We start from the raw sequence: 13,499 nt of genomic DNA, 5'->3' as shown, positions 1-13,499 counted from the left end.
CTTGCATCAGGAAACCCACCATGTCCCTGCGTTCCCGGATTCCCCTTTCAGCCCAGCATTTTACTTCAGGTACATTTCACACCCTGTTTCAGCTCATGGCAGAGCACCCAGCCTCCAGGGTCCCTCACCATGCCCCGTCCCTCCGTGGTGTCCCCAGGCCCGTACCGTGGTCTCTGTACGCCGAGTCGTCCCATCATCTGATGTCTCCACAGACACGACCGACATGGCTCCTTCCGGGTCCTCCTCCATGGTATACGTCTCCTCCACAATCTGGCCCGGGTCCTGCATCCTGGGGATTGTGCTGTACAAGAGGTGGCTGTGGTCCTGAGGGGAGAAAGCAATGGGCAGTCAGGCCCTGTCACCAATCTGGGCCTTCCTGGTGTCAGCTGGATAAGAGATCCTTCTTCACCGGGAGCCCTGATACCTTTTGGAAGGAGGTACCTTTAACCCAGGGTGGCCACATGAGGAGCCCAAATCACCCTCTCCCAGCTGGAATGGGGACACTGAGGCACTGTCCTGCACCCTCCCACAGCAAGCAGGCTGCCCACAGCCAGAGGGCTGAGCTCCCCCTACCTGTGGCCCGTTGAGCTTCAGATCTGAATATTTCTGCCTTTCCAGGTCAGCATCGCCCAGGAAACGTCCGTTCTGAAACACAGCAGGGCAGCAGGCCCGTCACTACACTGCTCTCCCACTTACCCATCCTCACCTCCCTGCAGGGCCCTGAGCAGCCCATCTCATGCATCTGACAGAGACACCCACCATGCACCCCACGGGAGCCCCCAGCAGAGGAACATCCTCCTCAGGGGTCTGTGCCACATGCAGCAAATCTCCTCTAGGCAAGCCCGGGCAAGAGCCGAAGAGACACCCCGACAAACCAGCTCTCCCGCACGCTCCTGATGGAATGGCCACGACCCTTCCCTGCTCCCTGGCAGGGCCCTGGACACCTTCCACATCTCCTGACGCAGGAGCCACCAGTGACCCCGGAGGACCCCCCAGCCTGAGAGAACCGCGCGGTGGCCGATCACAGGGTGCTGCTGTTTGACACCTGGACTCCTTCTCTGTCCACCCTGCCCTGCCCCACAGATCCCTCCTGGCACCACCACCTTCCACAGCCAGAAAGGCACCTGGGTCCTGCACACCACCATGCTCCAGCCCTCCAAACAGCCCTCTCCAAGACTGAGCCTGAGAAAGTGAGGAGACACCTCAAGCCAAGGCAGATGAAACCACATTTCCAGCCCTGTAGAGATCTCTCCCAGCCCTGGTTTGGCCACGTGGGGACAGAGAGAGTCCAGGGATTTGCCCTTTGTCACACACAGAGGGAGACGCACACCCCAGCCTCAGCATTTCAGCTGCCCTCCAAGCAGCCGAGAGGGATGGGGAGCTGAGACGCCCTGGAACTGAGCACAGCCAACCTCTGACCTTCCCAAAACCAGAGCAGAGCTGACCCGGCAGCAAGACCCTGCAGACCGGCACCTCCTCTCCGGAAGCCTCCGTCTGCCAAGGGAGGTCTGCACACCCCCAGACCGACTCCAGTACACCAGTGCCACAAGAACAGCCGGGCCCTCCTCCACCTCCCGTATCCAAGGAGGGCTGAGGGGAGGCAGCTCCGGGGGCTCCAGGAGCCTGTGCACGCCCCTCTGCCAAGGGGGTGTTTTACCTGGTGCCGCCGGGTGAGCGTGCCGTTGGCCAAGCCCGGGCCGGCGTCCTGTGGGGAGACCCGGACTCGCTCCAGCTGGGCTGAGACATGGCGCCGTTCCTCCTCCAGGGCCCGGGTCAGCTTCTCGAACTGTGCCTCCTGCTCCTTGACAGAGGCAAGGATGCTGGCGGTCGACTCCACTTCCGAGTCGTCCATGGGTGACGGGTGCCCAGGGTGGGCAGGGCGGGGGGCACGGGGAGGCACAAGCAGAGGCGGCTTGGCGTCAAGGTGAGGGTGGGAAAAATGAGCCAGAAGGGCAGGAGCCCCTCTCTTCACTGCACATGATTTTGGGGGAGGAAAGGAGGAGAGAAGAGCGGTCAGAAGAGACTGATTTTATTCGGACAGATTTTCAGAACAGGAAAATCAAAAATCTTATGGCATTAACACCCGCTCCCACCCATCACCAGAGAGCTGGCAAGAGGGTCCTGGAGCAGGACTCAGATGCAAACTGCCCCAGCACTAAAGCTTGGAAAAGTGGCACTGTGGGAACAGAAGGTCCCTCCAGCACAGCAAGCAGCTGGGGCTGAGCTAGGTTCAGAAGAGCTGCTATGGGCTGAGGGAACACCTCAAGGGCAAGGAAAAGCTGCGGGCAGACAGTGCAGGAGGGGAGGGCATGTCCCTGGGGTGGGGCAGGGGACACTCCTGAAGAATGAGAAGTGACCCATATCCTACTGCTTCCTCCAGGGAAGGGCGGAGGGAGAGGGCCATGCTACTTATCTGCTCCCTCCTCCCTAGTATGGTAAGAGATGGGGAGGCAGCCCTGGCTCCACAGCTCCTTCCTAGCCAGGAAAGAGGATGGAATAAATCCTTTAGGGGGATCACATAAGCCCCTCTGACTGCTGCCAAAACTCACCACCCTCCAGGTATCCACCAGGGCTCTCCCTCCAAGGATCCTCAGCCCACAGACATGGGAGTGGGCTTCAGCCTGGGTCCCTCCAACACCCCCGCCCAAAGGAGAACAGCAAGTGAGCCACAATCAACATTTTGGTACAGAAAAGCAATATTCTTCCATACAGACCTGTCAGAGGAGGAAGCTCAGGTTTGATTGGCAAAGGCACGGGACAGCCAGGTCTAGACGCAGAGAGTCATGGGAGAAACAGCCCAGCCACCACAGTGAAGAAGCAGGAGGGAAGAGAGCTGCAGGGACAGCGGGAGCAGGTCAAAATCACACACAAGAAGCCCTAAACAGGTGGTAGGGCGGGCACGGAACTGGGAAACGGGCGCTCTCTCCCACCCCCTGCCCTCTGAGGGATGGATCTGGAAGGGCCGGTGGGGCGGCAAATGCGCCCACAACAGCCCCCCAAGCTCCACGGAGACTCCAGCAGCCCTCACTGTTCCCACCGACGGGAGAAACGGCAGAGGCGGAGAGGAGCGGCCAGGGCTCAGCCCTCCTCCCCTCCCGCGCAGCCCGGCCGAGTCCCTGCAAGCCCGAGAGGTTTTCCCAAAGCTGTGCAGTCATGGCAGGCATGTGGGGACTCGCTCGAGCCGGGCAGGCAGCACAGAGGCTGCTTTCCCACGGTCTCCAACAGCGGCTCTGCCCACTCCCCTCGCCGATGCCACCACCCCAGAGGGCCCATAAGGACGACCCGGTGCTGAGAGCTCATGCAGGCAGCATCCCTGTTCCCACCAGCCCCTCCAGACCCATCCTGCAGCACGTGCTGGTGCACAGCAGCTCAGTAAAGCCTTCTGATCTGCCAAACCCCTCCCCACTCCTCCTGCGGCTCTGCTCCCCAAAGCCTCCCTCGGGTACGGGCGCGTGTCAGCCACGGTGGCACCGCCGCAACGGAGCCCAGCCATGCAGGGTGGATGTTTTCCAAGTGCTTTGGAGGGCACCCACAGCACGTTCCACCATCTGGTCACTGCCACTCTGTCATCTGCCTTCATCAATAAAAAAATCCAGCTGCTCCACTTGTGCCCACGTGGTGCCCAGCACGAGAAGGAGCCGTGGCACACCCACCCCAGGGAGAACGCAGCCCACCACCCTCCGGAGCCCAAGAAAGCTTTTGGAGGCTCCCAGACATGACTCCTGGCTCATGCACGCAGCTTTCCACCCCTCCCACCTTGCAACAGGTACTCCCGAGGTTTTTCCAACAGATCGGCTCCCCGAGCCTTGTATGGAAATGCAGGGATGGCTCTGACCCTTGCTGCTCCCCTGCCCTGTGGATTTGCAGGATTCTCCAAAGGAGAGGGCTGGTGCCCCCCAGAACAGTGCTGATACATCCCCCAACTCTCATCCATGAGTAACATTCCCTATCTCTGGCGGGCCACCACCCACTTTAAGCAGGGGCACAGATCCTCAGCCTTTCCAGGACTCCCTGATGGAAGGGGAGCGGATCCTTGCCACATCCCCACGTTGTCCAGCAGGACACAGAGCAGTCCTACCACCCCAGACACCCTATGCAACTTCAGCATCCAAAATCCCAGCCAGGAATCCCCCTGGCTTGTTGGGATTTGTTTCCAGAGTGGTATTTCAGCAAACTCTTTAAAAGAGGAAAACTGTGGAGAAGTGATTCTCCACAACATGGCCTTGTCAAGGCAGCTGCGCTCCCTGGCCGGCCCTCAACTGTCCCAATGCAGAAGAGGCAGATTTTTAGGGCACAGGAAGGCAGAGGCTCCCTGAGTGCAAGGAGAGACTTGGCTGGTCTGGTCTCATGAAGAGGATCATGCCTGCAGCAAGTGTAGACCATCAGGGTCTGGATCTGTGGGAAGCATGGACAGGAGATACAGGAGCCCCAGAAGATCCCCTTGGTCCCACATGGCTGCCAGGCAGGGCCCACACAGCCCATAGGGACACCCCAGCCCCAAATCCCCACCTCTGCACATTCCCTGGGAATGGGGCTGGGAAACATGGACACTAACAATGAAACTCGCAGGGCTGTTAGGGCCCCAGATAAGGGGCCAGAGCAGCTGTGAGGCTGTTTCCTTCCCGTCCCTTCCACAGGGAGTAAACACAACAGCAAGGGAAGGAACAGGACAGGTCCCGCACCCTCCGGCTCCAGTGGATGCTCAAGGAGGGGCCACCTGAGGGTCTCCCAGCAGGATCAGGCCATGTTAAACAGAGAGACTCAGTGCCAGGGGGCTGCACTGCCTACACAGCTGTCATTCCTGCCCTGAGCACTGGACACAGCTCCATGGTGGGCAAGAAGTGCCAGCAGAACGGGGTCTCTCCCAGTTTTCCTCCACCACCAGGACAGACCAGCTCCCTCTACTCTCGTTCCAGCCATTGTCTTCATCGATCTGGGATTAAAGACATAATTACAGAGAGGCAGTGCCAGGTCCAGAGAGGTCAGCACAGACACAGCCAGCACCATCCCGGCTGGAGCATGGCCATTCCCCAGGTTTGGCACACAAACCCCAAATTCGGCCCTACACCTCCCAGCAGTGAGGAACCTGCCCCACACATTCAGGGATAGGGCCCCTTGACACGTCTCAGTGCTGTCCGGGGCACTCAGTGGCCATCTCTGGAACGAGACAGGGAGGGCAGGAAGGGGAGAGCCTCAGCTATGCATCCTGCTCCCTCCAGCCAGTGAGCTACTCGTGACAGTGCAAAGCCAAGTACACAGGAACCCGCAAGGGTGAAATTCCAGGGATCGCTTTGCGCCCATTCCCCTCCTCCTCCCCCCCCAGCCTCTGAAGATCCAACTACAGAGCATTCTTCAGAGCCAGACCCTGACCGGCTCTGAGGATGGCTCATGAAAGCCTTTTCATCATGAGAGAGGCACTTGCTGACACACCCGTTACTTAAAAACCCCAGCAAGCCAAAAATATTTCAGCTGGCTCAGTTCAGGGCAAACCAAAAAGCCTAAGGACAAAGCACACCCTGAGCAGCTCCCCTCCAGGAGCAGAATCCTCTCTGTCCCCTCAGCAATCAGTAGGAGGGGACCCCAAGAAACAATGCAGCGACCCAGGAAGCTTCACACCTAAATCCCCCTGGCACCAACCCCACCCTGTGCTGCGCCCACAGGTGCCAAAGCCAGAGTGGGTCCACTGGAGAGATGTCACAGAGCCTGGGGAGCAGAGCTCCCTTGCTGGCCAGGAAGCAGCTGCCAGCCCACCTGCGTGCATCAACTTCCCCACCACAATTTTCCCACCTGGATAAAGGCTGGGATACAGACAGGCACCCCAAACCCTGAGCCCTCCAGAGCTCTTCTGCTGCAGCCAGCTGTGCCACAGCAGGTTCTTCCAAAACCTCTCACTCCAGCAGAAGTGCCTTCCCACAGAATAAATCCTTTGCCTGGAAAAATAAATTTCCAGGGCCAAACCACAGACATACCCACCTAGAGTTCACCTGCACCCTCCTCTGCCAGAGGATGGAGTCCAGGCCTTGAAGGCTCCCAACCAGGAGTGTTTTTCTGGAGTCTGCCATGGAAAGATTAACCCCGGGGCCCAGACCGAGCCAGCAGATGGGGAATTGTACTCCACACACCAGGGAAAATGGACAAGATCCGGCAGATAAGACTCAGACTGGAAGCTTGACAGGCAGCACCGCTGCAGCACGGGATCTCCGGCACGGTCCTCTATGTGGATTCTTCCAACAACCTGCTCCAGCCCTGCTCCATGCCCTGGGTCTCTGGAGAGCTGTCACCCAAAGGTCTTGGGATCCCAAGGCTGCTGCCTCAGCACAGAACACTTTGGGCAAAGTCCAACCCAAGCACTTACAAAGTCAGAATCTCTTCTGCCACATCATCTCCGCCCCAGCACCCTGCTATGGGACACGCCAGGTGCTCACTGCCATCGTCCTGCTGCCACCAGGGCTGCATCAGCTCTGTCTGCCACATCCCAGCCCTTCACACAGCCTCACTGCTTGTCTGTGACCCCCAGCCACCTGTCCAGCACATGGCAAGGTTTGTCACCATGGCCAGACACCCTCGGCAGCCCCCACACCATGAAACACGAGGAAAGCCCTTCTCCAGCTCCATCAGAGTCAGGACAGACACAGCCCCTCATCCAGACTGGCTGAGTCCCTGCGGGGCTCCTGGGCTAGACCCACCTGCCGGGCTGACAAAGAGGGATGCTCTTCCTGAGGAATTTTGCAACACAGTCCCCAACTCCACGCCAATAACTGGTCTTTCTCTCTCAGCCCGAGGGCCTGAGGAGAGCCAGCTGGCTGCCCACTCTCTGAAAGCTCTCAGCACCAGATCCCATCCAAGAGAGAGGGAGAGAGAGAGGAAGCAACAAATTCTTCTGGTTCCAGCTGCCTATCATGATGCACTTAGGAAAAACAGAAACTCCATCAATAATTCAAGCCTGCAATTGTCCGAGCGCTTGCAGTGCACTTGCTCTGCACAGGCTCACAGCCCTGCTAATTCACCACAGGCTTCTGGTCAGTCTCAATTACCTAAAAAATAAATGAGCCGGCATCCTTGGCATCTTTCCCCATGCCAAGCACAGGGTCCAGGCTCACACATCAACCCTCAGACCTCAGCCTGGCTGAAGCAGCAGGGCATGGGAAGGGAGACCACAGGCCCAGGCTCACCTGCTCCTGTGTCCAGCCCAGAACAGGCCATGGGGGGAAGCAGGACAGCTGATGGTGGGCAGTAGATCCCATATCCTTGTGCAGGTGAAAGAGAGTTTTGGCTGTTTCTCTCCCAACCCCAGAGGCAGGAAGGTGCCTACAGCCATCACATCAGAGAAGCCCACCCTTGAGGGACCCCTGCCCAGGCTGACACACCTTTGCTGCCAGGTTGACTGAGGCCCCTTGCTCCCACTCCCCAGGCTACCCTGGCCCTGCCAGAGCCTACATCAGGGGAGAGGTTTCCCCACCTCCCGCCCTGGGCTCCAGCTGCCTCCCTGGCCCCCAGGAGGGCTCTTCCTCCTGGCAGGTCACAGAGTACAGTGGACTTCGGGCAGGCTGGCAAGTGGCCAGGAAAGGGCTGCTCCGCTGGACACCGCCTTGGGCGCCTGCCTGCTCCGGCCCAGCCACACCTTCCCCGGGGGGAGCCGTGCCCCAGGTGTCGGGGGGAGCCGTGCCCCAGGTGTCGGTCACGGCAGGAGCCCGGGGGCGAACACCCAGGAGTGGCGCCGCGGGCAGGGACAGACAGGGAGCCGTTCCTCCTCCGCCCTTCACACCCAACTGGTTGGACTGGCAGCGGGATCGCCAACTGGCCTACCTCACCTGCCGCCCCCAGTGCCAGGGATGATGGACACGTAGCCGGGATGGGTTGGGAAAGCCTCCCTTAGGAGAGGGGAGTCACCTGGAGATGCAAGCCGAGCGCAGATCGCACCTTATAAGGGAGCGGGCCGGCAGCCAGGGAGCAGGATGAGGAGGGAGCGATAAGGACAGGGTGGGGCTGGAGGGAGGAAGCAGGAGCGTGGGTCGTTCCCTCAGCCAGGGCAGGGGGCCGAGAACGGAGATACCCATCGGGTCTGCAGGACGGGTCTGGACACAGCCGACGTTGTGAAACACGGGCAATCCCCTGAAGAAAGGGATCTGTCCCTGGCTGCGCTGAGGTCACCGGACCGGTGCCACTCCAGCAGGGCGCAGAGTGAAGCAGCTGAGCACGGAGCAGTGCAGGGGCAGGGTCGGCTGTGGAGAGCTGGGATTGTTCTGCTGGAATGTCAGCAATCCCGTGGCGGGGCAGCTGTCCTCCCAGACACGCCGGGGGCCACTCGCCCCTCTCTGAGCACAACCCAGGACACAGCATGCCAGGAGCTCCTTTGCTCCAGGGGAGCCAGGAAGCCGCCGACCCTCTGCACCGGCTGGATGGAGCACCATGACGAGAGGAGGGGAGATGAGCTTCCCTTGGCATTTGCAGGGAGGAGAGGGGTGCAGGAGGGCAGCCAAACCGCTGGGCTCCAGGCAGAGACTCTGTCCACCCGCAGCCTCCAAGCGAGATGGCCACAGGGCCGGAGCCTTCCTGCCAGCAATATCCTGCTGCATCCCACTGCCCACGGACACCTCAGCAGCCCTGCTGCCACAGGGCACTGCTGCGAGGGTCCCCACCCTGGTGACAGTAGCAAGCAGGGTCCCTGCCACCTCTCTGCACCAGCCCCGCGGCTCACACCCCCAGGCCCAGGAGATTCACATGTCGGGAGCCCTGCAGCAGCACAAAGGCGGCTCTCTCCTCGCTGTGGGAATTCGCAGCTGAGCGCTCGGCAGGGACAAAGGGATTTCACAGGCACATCCCCAGCCGGCGGCCGGCCTCCCTCCCCCCGGCGTCCCCGCTTCCTGTCACAGTAGCACCAGACCTCGGGGGCGCAGCAGCAAACAAACACCCAGCGCCGGATTCTGGGAATGGGGCCAGAGCATTCCCGGGGCAGGCCACGCTCCGGCAAGCCAGTGGGCTCCCGCTTCACCCCAGCGGCTCCCGGGCAGGGGGAGGCAGCAGCCCCCCGGCTCTGCCACCGCGGCCCGAGGCGAGCAGGTGAGCAGAGGGGACTGCAGGGCAGCCCCCTGCTCCACCCAAGGAACAGTGGCCACCTCGACGGGGGACACGAGCTGTCCCCACGGCCACAAGGCTCAGTGGACGCTGGCGCTGAGCTGAAGGTCAACGCGGCCCCCCGGGCTCCAGCCATGCCAATGTCCCTGCCCTTCACCCGTCCCCCCACCCTCTGCCGGGCTCAACTTTCCCATTCAGCTGCCTCTCTCCCGCAGGGAAAACAAACACACCAGAGATAAGGGCCACATTGGCAGAGTCCAGGGAGCAAAGTCCCCTCAGTAACCAAAGGCTGCCTGCCCAAGCCGAGGGCACGGAAGATGGGGGAAAATACTCTCTCTAGCTCGCCATCCCAGGGGCACATGAGCTACTCCAGAGCTCACAAGTGCTGCTGGCTGTGCCCAAGCAGAGAGGCCGCAGTCTGGTGGCCAGCATTCCCAGCAGGATTAGGGGCAGCCTCCCTTCATCAGGCCACGGGCACAAGCACCTGCAGCTACCTGCGCCAGCCCAGCACCCAGACACATGGATCTGGGACCTTTCTCGGGCACGGAGCCCTTCCCACAGCCCTCTTCCTAAGGAAGTCACTTGAGATCATTTCCTGTCCCACACCTGCAGCCGCAGGAACTGGTCCTGGCTTCCAGGCCCTGCTCCAACCAGTGCACAAAGGAGCAGGGCCTGGGAGCACAGGGGAATCTCACTAGCACCAGCACAGGACCTGCACCACCAGGGGCAGTCAGCGCTATCTGCCTTTCCAGCAAGTCACCAAGGAACTGTGACCAGGAGTGGGGAGAAGGGTAGGAGACAGGCCCCCCCAGCCTTCCCAGCAACCCCACCTGGGGTCTCCCCACCCACAGGGTACCCAGGCACCCCTGAGGCAGACAGGGCACCCTTCCCTCTCCCAGAGGAGACACCCTCCCCTCCCCACACTGAGCAAACAGGTGAAGTAGCATTTGGTGAGGGAGTGGCCAGGAGGGAATTGCCGAGATTAAGACAAGCCGGCCTGAGGGAGCGGCCCAGGAGTGGGACCCTCTGGCCCCCCCTCGCCCCAGCCAGCCCGGACTCCCCGAGCAGGTAGGGCGGCCACCACGGGCTGAGTCAGAGCACAAACCACGCGGGGCTGGGCTGAACACCCCAGCTCTGCTCGCTCGGCATGACCTCACCAGGTGCCCGGCTCTCTAATTGCACGCGTGCGTCTGCTGGAGATGGCTCCGAGGGCCCTGCCAAGAGCAGTAATGAATGGGTGAAGGAAAGCCACTGGAGAAGCATCAGGCAGGAGCCAGGGAGTGAATCACGGCTGGAGGTGGGGAAAGGGGGTGCTGCAGCAGGGTGACAGCAAGTCCCCCAGAGTGCTCCAAGTCCCCACAAGGTGCACACACAAGCTAGCAGGAGCCAGCGCTCACACAGAGCAGCAAGGGACAAACAGGACAGTGGGCCAGAAGGACTCCATCCTACCCAGTCCCCTGCCCAAACTGTTTGCACCCCCAACTCTTGCACTGAAAAGCACCTTCCCAGGCTCCTGTGCGAGCCAAAGGGAAGGAAACCTGCGCTTCCTGGTCAGACGGGAGATGACATCGTGGCTTCCCTTTCCTGCAAGTTTCTAAACACGACGTCCTGCCAAGAGCCACTCCCCACTGCCCCTGGCCTGCATGCAGACGATCTGGAACCAGGCTGGGAATGCCTGGCATGAGCACCACCACCAGCCCAGCCTCAGCCAGCTGTGCCAGCCAGGAGGTCAGCATGGCTCAACCAGGAGACCAGATGCCTGGCATCCCAGCTTGCTGGAAGCAGTCTGCCTCCAGGGAACACATCCGAGGGTTCCTCACCCATAGCGCTATCACATTCCTGTCCAGGGCTGGGAGCATCCTATGATGAGAGGGTGGAAGATGTTTTCCAGCCCCTCGAGGCTCTGGCTGTGCCCGCCATGCCCCAGAGATGGGCTGGTTACCTGCAGAGCTACGGCAGCACCAACACCACAACCCCAGCACAACGCGTGCCCCCTAAGCCAGCTCTCCAGCCTCCCTCACACACCTCATCTCCTTGTCTGCACAACTCCCTGAGAGCTCCCTGACACTGTGGGGCTGCCAAGGCTCCCGAAGGCAGGACAGGGCACTCCGGGAAGCCAAGCATGAGTCCCCTCAGAGCTCTGATTGCTGCCAGAGCTTTGCTCTGCAGGCCCATCCACCTGCCCTTACAGGGCGGCTCCTCTTGCTGCAGAAAGGAGAAGAGAGAAGGGAAGTGAGTGGTTTTCCACACAGCCAGCTGCTGGGGACAGACCCTGGGCAGAGATCAGGGGAGAGCAGGTGGCTCTGCCACACTAGCATGTTCTGGAGGTAAAAGCAGGCAAAAAATTGAAAGAGAGAGTAAAGATGGCACAAAGCCAACCTGGAGAAGGCAGGCTACCCACATCAGAGAGGATTTCTCCCAGAAACACCCTGGGCTCTCCACCTCCTCCCCCTCAGACCCCAGTGAGCAGGAGGGGGACAACATCTCTCCCCCTGGAGCAAGCCGACCTGCCCACAGCCAAGCCGAGCATGGCAAGCAGCAGCCCTGCAAGCATCAACACGCTCGCAGGAATGTGTTACTCCACTGGGCAAGGGGCCTGCCAGCAGCATGCAAACACCCCCGGTGACCCACCCTTCCAGGTCGGAAAAACTCGTCTTTGCAGTTCCTCCCTCCCACAGCAGATACCCACATGCAGCCCAGCACCACCGCCTCCCCTTTCCGACCGGGCTGGGACCACGGCCGGGAGCACCGGGAAGCAGCTGAGAGAGCCAGGGGCTCTTCTCGGAACGGACCAGCCCCAGCGCCACACGAGATGGGGCTGAGAGGAAAAGGGATTGTCTGGGGACAGTGAGACGCCTTCCTCCTTCTGGATGGGCGGGGACCAGTTCCCCATATTCATCCAGTCCAAGGCCATCCAGCTCACACATGGAGCCACCTCGCTCCCTTGCCCCAGGTAACCACTCTCCTGTGCAGGAGGTGCTTTCACAGCTGCAAAAGCTGGGGAGAGAAGGGGAGAAGAGACCCGTTGCCCACTCCTGCACGCTCCGGCTGCTTTCTCCTCACGCCTGGTGCCTACAGCCCAGCCCTCAGGGACCCAGCAGTGGCAGGTACAGCTCAGGTGTGCCCAGGAGGGCGAGTGAACTTTGAATAGCATTTGCTGTGACCAGGGCCAACGCCCAGAGGAACAGGAGCACTCAGGGCCAGGATGGAGGTACGGGAACAGCTCCTGCCCTCACACGCAGGAGCCCAGCACGGTGCTGCCACCAACCCCAGCCCGTCCAGGGGCATCTCATACAAGCCCTGGAGCTGCAGATGTTTCCAGAGCACCACCACCCTGGCCAGGCTATAGCAGAGCTCTTCACAGGGCTTGGTCCTTACCCCAATTTGCCTGAACCCTTCCCTGTTTGTTCTGGAAAGCTGGGCACACCTGGACAAGCACCCCACAGCAGAAATTCCCCATCCCAACAGCAAAAATATCTGGGCACAGGCCTGCTAAAATCAAACATGGGGTAAGCCTGGCTCAGGTCCTCTGGCCTGCACTGGCACAAGCATTCTTGCAGAGGGTAAGAGCTCTGCAGTGCAAAGTCACCACGGACCTGCAGCATGAAGTTAGGGACACTGGCACAAGTTCCTGGGCACCCAGCACTCCTATGAGCACCCCCTGGCAGCAAAGTCCATCTCCCTCAAGGCAGCAGGAGCAGCATGGAGGGCTGGGCAGCAGGAACCAGCTGTTCCCATCTCAGTCCAAGGTCCGTACTTGGGCCTATGGCAGATGTCCCACTGCCAACCTCCGACCAGCAGCTGCTCGGGGCTGGGAAGAGCAGACGAAAGCAAAGGTGACTGGCACCCTGGTTAAGGGTTGGCCCATCCTCGCACCACGCCTGGCAGCTTGTGCTCCTTAGTCACTTGTGCCCCCACACCCAGCAGAGCCAACTCATCTCACCCCTCCTTGCAGAGGCCACCACAAGGAAGCAGTATTTCTTACAGGGAAAAGTTGCTTTCTTCACAGGCAAAGGGAAACAGGAGGATCACACTGCACCAACTGCCACCCCAAAACCCCTTAACAGGCTGAAGGCACACGGGAACACAACAGAGCACATTGATCCAGAGGTTAGGCCCCGCATGCAGCAGTCACCAGACAGGGGAGAGGGACAGGCACTCCTGTGCCAAACCAACACCAGCAGCCTTCCTGGAGGGAAGGAAGGCGGATTAGCAACAAGCACAAGACAGGCAGGAGCCGGACAGACTCATCAGCCTGCTGCTGGGGGTTTCCAGCACAAGAACAGGCTCTAAGAAACCATTTCCTCCCCCAAACAGCCTCCTCAGATGACATACAGCAAAAAGAAGGTTGTGGCCACCTTGGAGAACTCGAGGAGACTTTGGTCGAAAGCCCATAAATCCAACCCCACTCTGACAGCCTAGCG

The 13,499-nt window shown here is 60.5% G+C and overlaps 1 protein-coding gene across 7 annotated transcripts in view; it reads right to left on the bottom strand.

Annotated features, from left to right (window-relative positions):
* Positions 1-13,499, bottom strand: part of CTNND1 (catenin delta 1) — a 28,622-nt gene that overhangs the window by 10,677 nt on the left and 4,446 nt on the right. For 6 of the 7 annotated variants that reach the window (XM_038138207.1, XM_038138206.1, XM_038138208.1 and 3 more), the window contains 4 exons: positions 2,715-2,833; positions 1,658-1,971; positions 574-645; positions 166-324 (listed from right to left, as the gene is read on the bottom strand). In XM_038138207.1, coding sequence (XP_037994135.1) covers positions 166-324; positions 574-645; positions 1,658-1,852 — 426 coding nt within the window. In that variant the 5' untranslated portion in view covers positions 1,853-1,971; positions 2,715-2,833. The remainder of the gene's footprint in view (positions 1-165; positions 325-573; positions 646-1,657; positions 1,972-2,714; positions 2,834-13,499) is intronic. The other variant, XM_038138212.1, reaches the window with a different exon arrangement.

The sequence above is a fragment of the Motacilla alba genome, chromosome 5, assembly GCF_015832195.1.
Source record: "Motacilla alba alba isolate MOTALB_02 chromosome 5, Motacilla_alba_V1.0_pri, whole genome shotgun sequence".
NCBI classification, from domain to species: domain Eukaryota; kingdom Metazoa; phylum Chordata; class Aves; order Passeriformes; family Motacillidae; genus Motacilla; species Motacilla alba.
This window is presented reverse-complemented; position numbering and strand designations above follow the sequence as displayed.